The sequence below is a fragment of the Octodon degus genome, unplaced genomic scaffold (assembly GCF_000260255.1).
Source record: "Octodon degus isolate 3935 unplaced genomic scaffold, OctDeg1.0 scaffold00016, whole genome shotgun sequence".
Taxonomy (NCBI): Eukaryota; Metazoa; Chordata; class Mammalia; order Rodentia; family Octodontidae; genus Octodon; species Octodon degus.
This window is the reverse complement of record NW_004524592.1, coordinates 16,696,304-16,704,320: the sequence shown is the minus strand read 5'-3', so window position 1 is coordinate 16,704,320 and position 8,017 is coordinate 16,696,304. Positions and strand designations below refer to the sequence as shown.

At 43.6% G+C, this 8,017-nt stretch overlaps 1 protein-coding gene across 1 annotated transcript in view; it reads right to left on the bottom strand.

The window, feature by feature from the left end:
- The window catches only part of Pomk (protein-O-mannose kinase), a 21,992-nt gene that overhangs the window by 8,557 nt on the left and 5,418 nt on the right, over positions 1-8,017 (bottom strand). Inside the window, exon 2 of the mRNA XM_004626670.2 lies at positions 3,965-4,267. Within this exon, the coding sequence (XP_004626727.1) occupies positions 3,965-4,246 (282 nt within the window). The 5' untranslated portion in view covers positions 4,247-4,267. The remainder of the gene's footprint in view (positions 1-3,964; positions 4,268-8,017) is intronic.

Below are 8,017 nucleotides of genomic sequence, written 5' to 3'. Positions count from 1 at the left end.
CTTAAACCACTGAGCTATATCCGCAGCCTTTTTTTTTTTTTTTTTAATCTTTTTCTCATATATGTATTGGTAGTATCTCACTACGCAGCTCTGACTCGTAGTTATCCTCCTGTTTTCAGCCTCCCCAGCACTGGGATTACAGGCATGCACCACCACACCTGGACTTAGTTGCAGTTCAGCACACCCCAGGGGTTGGGGCCACTGCAGCATGCAGGACTAGGGATTGAACCCTGGTCCCTGTGCTTGCCAAAGCACGCACTTAGTCTGCTGAGCTATCTTGCTGGCCCTAGATCATTCTTTTTAAAGCTGCGTAAGGTTGTACAGATGTTCATCTTTTTAAAAAACTACAGAGAACTTAATAACATTCATGAAATTTAGAATGGATGTTGTCTGAATATATTGAATTTTTTGTTTATTTTGTACCTATAATTTTGTGTAGCCCTTATATTAAGATTTTTGAAAGTCTATTTTCAAAGATTTGATGGACATTTCCAGTATTACCCATTTTCCCTTTAAAACAACACTATAAATAGCCTTAGCTGGGTATGGCAGCTTATGCCTATAATCCTAGCCCTCGGAGTCTGAGGCTGGAGCATCATTGAGTTTGAGCCAGGGCTCTATTGTGGGTTCAAGACCAGCCTGAACTGCACAGCAAGATCCTGTCTCAAAAACAAACAAAAAATAGCCTTATATTTATATGTCTATACATCTGTACCTCTTCAAGTATTTTATAAGCTACGTAAATAGATTACTGAATGAATATGTACCGCTGTTATTATCCTGAGAAAGTATGTCCCAACACCCACTTTTATCAATAGCATGTGAGAAAATTGTATGTTCAACATTCTTTTTTTTTTTTAATATGGGAGACTGAACTCGAGACCTTGCACTTGCCAGGCAGGCGCTTGTGCCACTAAGCTATCTCCCCAGACCCTTTCAGCATTCTTAGCTACAACATTCTTTGTAATTCATAGCAAATAGATGGATGCAAAACAATGTAATGTTGTAATTTATATTTCTCTCATTACTAATGAGGCTGTATCTGCATTTCTGTATTTATATCATTCAAAGTCTGGTCACTGACCTTTTTCCAGTATTTTTTAAGATTGCTTGCTTTGTCCTTATTAATTACTTGAGTGTTCTTTTTTTTTTATTTTAATGAAGAGTCTACAGGGTGTTCAGGGTCTACTAGATTGGACCCACAGTGATCGCCTGTTTACAGCCTCCAAGAGCTGGGATTATAGGCACAGTCTCAATTGCTGTCTCAGCATGTCCTGGGGGGTGGGGCCGGCACACCAAGCCTGGGGATTGAATCCCCAGCCCCTGGGCCTGCTTGCAGGTGCTTTAATCCGCTGAGCTATTTGGCCAGCCCTTAAGAGTTCTTTATATCATCCATGGAACCATGTATTACAAAGGTTAAAGACAACACACAAAAAAATTTAGTTTACATGGTTTTTTATAAAACGTTTAACTGTAAAATCTAACTGTATGTAATTAAATTGTGTTTATCCACTTCATAGGTATTTATGTTAAAGAAAAAAGTTAAGCTTTATGGTTCAGCTTAGTGGTGGAATAAGGCTCTAGGAGGAAAAACCAGAAAGGAGAAGAAAACAAAAAGGAGGAGAAGGAAAGGAAGAAAAAGGGGAAGGGAGGAGAGAGGGAAGAAAGGAAAAGGTAAAAGGAGAGGAAGGTAGGTAGGAGGGAAGGAAAGACTAACAAAAATCTCTGTTATAATGAAAGTTGCATTTTGCTGCAGGAGGTAGACATTGAGTAAAATAAACAGAAAATATATACTGGAAGCTGAAATGTGCTTTAGAATAAAACAGGGTTTGCAGTTGAGTAGCTGGGCAGTGTTTGAGCAAAGAGGTCAGGAAATGAGCCATTTGCTGTGTGGGGAGGAATCCAGCAAGGCCCAGCCAAGCCCAGAATGGAAGGGAAGGCACCCACAGGCTGCCAGGGCCAGGCTGGTGGGGAAGGAGCTGCCCTAAGGACAGATCCTGGAGGGCTTGGGGTCCAAAGGACTCTGGCACCCCTGGAGATCCTCAAGAGAGGAAAGACACTCACTTCTAACTTAATACTGCTGTAGATGCTAGTTAGCAGGTTGCTAGGGGTGGGGCAGAGCACTCATTCTGCTCGGCCCACAGGCTTGGGTGGGAAGCTGGGGGACATGATGAGAAGAAGCTGGTAATGCCAGACCAATGCTGAGTGCACTAAAACGAAAGTTGCTGACAGGGTGCACAAATATGGGAGAACCAAGACAGCATCCTCCAAGCTTGGTGACCCTAGCAACTGGCCAAGTGGCACTGCTGCTGAGAGGTAGAGGAACAGAGGTGGGGCAGGCTCCAGAGGAAACCCTAGGTCGCCTGAGTGTGAGGGACCTTTAAGAAAAAAGCCCAATCTGTACAATTTCTATTGTTGTAAGTTATATGTTGCTTTATATGTTTTTGTTTTTGTTTTTACTCTTTATTATAAAAGAAAGAAAAGGGAAAGCAAGCCCAGAGAGTAGAGGGAATAGGCCTCTGCTGCAGACCATCGCAGGCTGAGGTCACAGGGAGAAGCACAGGGGCCACAGCTGGAAAGAAGGCTGAGGAATGGAGTTTCCGCTTCCATTCAGTTAAACACATAGTGATTGGACAGGATATCATGTCTGCATCTTGTACTATGAATAACCACTATGAAGACAACAATATGCAATGTATTAATTATTGAAACTGTCTTACTAATTGGTTTTGAAACTGTCTCGTTGCTAGTTGTTTCTCAATAAAATAAAATAAAAATAAATTTAATTTTTAAAAAAGTTATTCCAGGTACAAACCACTGCAAACAGGTTTGTGTTTTCTTGAGTTTTTTTGTTTTGTTTTCTTTTCTTTTCTTTTTGCAGTAATAGGGATTGACCCTAGGGCCTTTATAACAAGTGATACTCCCAACCCTTTTTATTTTGGGACAGAGACTTGCTGAGTCACTATATTGCCCAGGCTCAGCTTGAAGTCCTGTTTCTCAGGCCAGGGCCTCCCGGAGTGCTGTAATTACAGGGACCCATCACCACACTCGACCACCCTCAGCAGAGAAACAGGTCATAGAAGACCTGTCTAAACCTAGTGTAGGGGTCTCTCCAGTCCACATTTAAGAAAATGAGACATATTATCATCTAAATAAAAGCCAGTAGCTTATCAAGCTACAGTTCTGCAGATGTATTTTATTCCCTCACTCCCTTTCACTCTAGCATCCTGTTTAAGTCTAAACAGGCTGTTTAAGTCTAAGCTTCCAGGGATGCTGATGGGGCCAGGAGGTTCCGCTTCCCTACAGGACAGCCACACAGAGCACAGCACACATTGGCTTCAATGAGACAAAGTTCCCAAGGCTTCTGAGAACTGAATTCATCCTGTGGTGGTGGTGTTTTTTTCAAATAAATAATCATAATAAATCAATATAATCCCATCATATTTTGAAAAGGAAAGCATTGTTTATAATCCTTTACCCTACACAATTTCTATCACTTCTGTATTCTTAAACAAATAAGTAATCTTGCAGTTGAAAACAATACACTTGTGTATCTTGCTTTTTCCACTTATCCTAAGATTTTCTTCTTATGTCACATTAGGGGTTCCTAACTATACTTACCAGAGGCAGAACATCCCATTAAGAGGCTGGATCACAACCCAACTGTTCCCTCCAACTTCTTGTCCTTATTACTCTTTTGTGCATTTAGCTTTTTTTTCTTCCTTTGGGTTATCTTATTAGGCTATAGCCCCAGACATGAAGTTACTGGGTTTGAGGCTCTTTTCTTAAGGGGGGGGTCCCCCTATAATGCCCAGGCTGGCATTGAACCCCTGTACTCAAAGGATCCTCCTTGATCACTCGGCCTTTGCACCCAGCTCACCCTTTATGGCTCTCAACACAGAGCACAAACTTGCTCTCCCAAAGGACCCACACCATAGCAGCACAGCCCAAGCCCCAGACTCACTCTTTTCACAGCTCCTTCCCCAACGCACTTTAACTGCCTCACTTCTGTTCTCAGCTCCTGGCAGGACAGCCAGGGTGAGCAGTTTCTCATCTGTCCCATTTTGAAGTAACCGTGGGGACAGGGCCTAGGGCCCTCAGTGGAGCGTCGAGGGGAACTGAAAAACTGGTCGAGGCAGAGGTAAAGGAGAGCATTCAGGAGGGCCATGGTGAGCAGCAACCCGACCACGCGGGGCACTTCTCTGTGACTGAGGCCTTGCCTGCTTTCCGGCGGCTTCCTCTCCATGTTGCTCTCCCCAGTCAGCTCCTACAGGGTGACATGAGAGAAGGGCTAGTCACTCTGTCAGTCATTTCCACGAGGAGGTTCTGAGGGTCTGAAGCGGGGCACCCACTCTCGTTTCTCTCCTGCACAAACCCATCAGCTCTGGTACCATTGTGAAGCTCAGGGGAGACCCTCAATCCTAGGCTCACACCAAGTGCTCAAGGTTAGATGCTCCCAAAATCACTGCTCTTTATTGCAAACTGAAATCCAGTTGTACTGCATAGTGAGACCCTGTCTCAAAAAAAAAAAAAAAAAAAAAAAAATAGTGCAGGGTAACGGTCAACAAATTCATACATTAGACTTAGGTTGGTAAGACAGGGAAGAGGCTCACTCAGGTAACCACAGCAGTAAGCAGTCCTGAGACGGCAGAGTCCACACTGGAGCCACCATAAGATCTGTGTGGTGAGTCTGAAGGACACAGACCTAGCCAGACCCTGGGCAAAGCACGCCTGTCACTCAGGAACTGGGGCAGAGGCTCTTTAGGAAGTAGAATGAGCATGCCAATGCAGGAAACATGGCCCTTTCTGTGCGTGCCAGATGAGTGTCAGCACTGGGACACTTGCAACAGAGCTGTCCCAGGCGCCTCTTGCCAGAGATAGCCATAACTTGAGGGTCATTTTCCAGGAGTGTCCTCCTTCCCTCAGCTAGGTCTCTGGGCAGACTCCTAAGTCTATCTGTGTTCTTGTTAGTTGCAGGGTCTGGTTTGAAAGTACCATCATGAAGCATCTAAAATGATGTATGCTACAACTTATAACTCTATGCAGACAAATCATAATAGTCCACATGGTTCATCTTTCCCAGTGGCCTTCGTGGAGCCTATGTGCCCCTGGAGTTCGGAGGCCACAGGGCAGTCTGTAGGGAGCTGGCCACTATGACCAAGGCCATGTCCACTGCTGTAGGTTCAGAGGCCTACACATCCTCCCTTCGCAGGGACTTGACCCCAGCTTCCAAACCAGTAGCTAGTGACTTTCTGGAGCTAAAACTGCACACTTCTGTTAACTTGCAGCATCCAAGGACACATGATCATTTCATACATAATACAGACTAGATCTATACTCCTTTATGGACAATCATGCATGGTTTTGAGCCCATCAAAACCACTAATTCACTAAACTTTCTGTGTTGGTTACTTTTTCTCATTACTAAGACAAAACACCTGACACCCACAGTTAAAGGAGGAAAAGTTTATTGTAGTTCATGGTTTAAAGAAGTTTCTGTTCATAGCTGGTTGGCTCCAAGGCAGGGTGGTACATGGCAGAGGGCCATCACCAAGGAGAAACAATTCAGGGCAGGAAGAAGACAGCAAACCAAGCAAGCAACCCATATGCCTTTCTGTCATTTATATCTTAGCCAGGCTGCACCCCTTAGGGTAGCCTCGCAGATTTAATCCTAGCCTTACACCATGTGTCAGTCCCAGCATAACGTCCTTGATACCAGTAGTACAAACCCTAGATCCAACCACCTATGCCCCACCTATGCCCACATGAGGCTTTGGGGGACATCTAGACACAGCCATAACACTTGTCATCCCCAAAGTTTTATAGCATTCTTTCCCTCTGTGACGCCCGTATCACCAGCATAGTCTCCCTCATTGCAATGGGTATAAAACTCTGACAGGTTTGTCCCCTAGGGACACCGAGGGACAAACATTGGTAAGATTAGGTTCCCCCTCTTTAAAGTGCCTTCACTTCTTCCCCTACCTTTGCTTTCACTTCATAATCTTATTTCCTGTTTTCCTGAACCACTACAGAAGCCACCTGAGAGTCCATCCCTAAGTTCCCCAGGCCCTGCCCAAGTTCTTGAATCCCTTACCTTCTCTTAGGCTACCGCTCAAGAAATCCCCTCACTGTGGCTCCTGCTGAGGAAACCAGGTCAACATGCATGAGGCCCTGACCTTTTCACCTGCTCCTGGCCAGCTCTCTCCCTCCAAATTGTGACCATGTTAACTTCTCCCATTGCCCAAAACACTGTGTCTTCAACCAGCTTGCCCTCCAGCTGGAGCCCTGCTCTTTTCTTTCCCTTTCCCACCAACTCTGCCTGATTGCCCAAGCTGTGCTCTCCATTTCTTTCTACTTCAATTCACTGCTGCTCCTTCCAAACCCACCCTGCCAAGGCCACCACAGACCAAATGGCCGAGCCCTCCTCCCTTTTGGAGCACTGCCTATTCAAGTGTCTGATGTCCAGGAAACTGGGCCTCCTGGTGCTCCTCCTCCCTGCTCAAATTCTGCAGGAAGAGGATCTAGGCTCCACCTCAGACCATCCCTCCAGGGCTTGAGCTCACAGAACTCACAACTTCCACCTCTGCCTGCCCAGAAGTACAGCTCCCCACCAATCCTCTCCAAGAAGTCAAGGTGAGCTTCCTTGACATCTCTGGTTGGATGTCGGATGTTCAACTCAACAGTATTTCCCTTCAACAACAAAAATATAAATTATCTTAAAAATGGACAAAGAATTTGAACATTTCTCCAAAGAAGTCATGAAGATGGCCAATAGGCACAGGAAAAGATGCTCAACTTCATTAGCAATCAAGGTGACTGCAAATCAAAAGCATAATGAAGCTGGACATTGTGGTGCACTCCTGTAATCCCAACTAGTCAGGGGCTGAGGCAGAGGACTGAGTGCAAGGCCAGCCTGGGTAATTTAATGAGACTCTGTCTCAAAATAACAAGTACTTAAAAAGGATAGAAAGCCAGGCATGGTGGCAGGTATCTATAATACCAGTACTCTGGGAGGCTGATGCAGGAGGATCACAAATTCCAATCCAGCTCAAAGAATTTAGCAAAGCAGTTAGACTCAATCTCAAAGTAAAAGCTTTTTTAAATAGGGTTAGGGATGTAACGACAAAAGGCCCTGGGTTAAATCCCCAGCACCAGCAGTGAAAAATCAGATAACAAGGAATATTTATGAGGAAAATAATGTAACTTTCATACATTTCTAGTGGAAAAGCAAAATGTAGCCACTATGGAAAACAATTTGGTATATCTATGCTTATCACAGAATTACCATGATCCAATAAGGCCACTCATCATAATATGATCAAGAAGTGAAAGCATAAATTCATATAGTTATAGTTATACATGAATCATCATAGCAAAATTATTTATAATAGTCAAATAGCAGAAATAACCCAAATGTATATCAACTAATGAATGAATAAACAAAATGCTACATCCAAAAAAATATATATATATATCCCATCATTAAAAGGAATTTTTAAAAAAAGGAATAAAGCACTAATTCATGCTGAGAAATGAATCTCAGAAATATTATGCTCGGTGAAAGAGTCCAGTCATAAAAGACCACACATTGGGCCAGGGAGATGACTCAGTGGAATAAGCACTTCCCTGGCAAGCGCAAGGGCCTGAGTTCAATCCCCGGTTCCGAGAAAAAAAAAAAAAAAAGACCACACATTGCATGATCCCATTTATATGAAATTTCCAGAACAGATGAGTCCATGCAGATAAAAAATAGATTAGTGGTTGATTAAGTTTGGGGAAAGGGAGACAGGGCCTAGCTACTAATGAATATGGGATTTCCTTGTGGATAAAATCTTGTGGAATTAGTGAGGATTGCAGATCTTATAAACATGCTAAAAAAGAAAATCACTTAATTGCACACTTTAAAATGGCAACTTTTACCTAGGTGTGAGTGCCTGTAATCCTAGGATGCTAGGAGGCTGAAACTTTATGTAAGTGTGTTGCTATTCTTTTGAAACTAGATTTTTTTTTTTTTTTT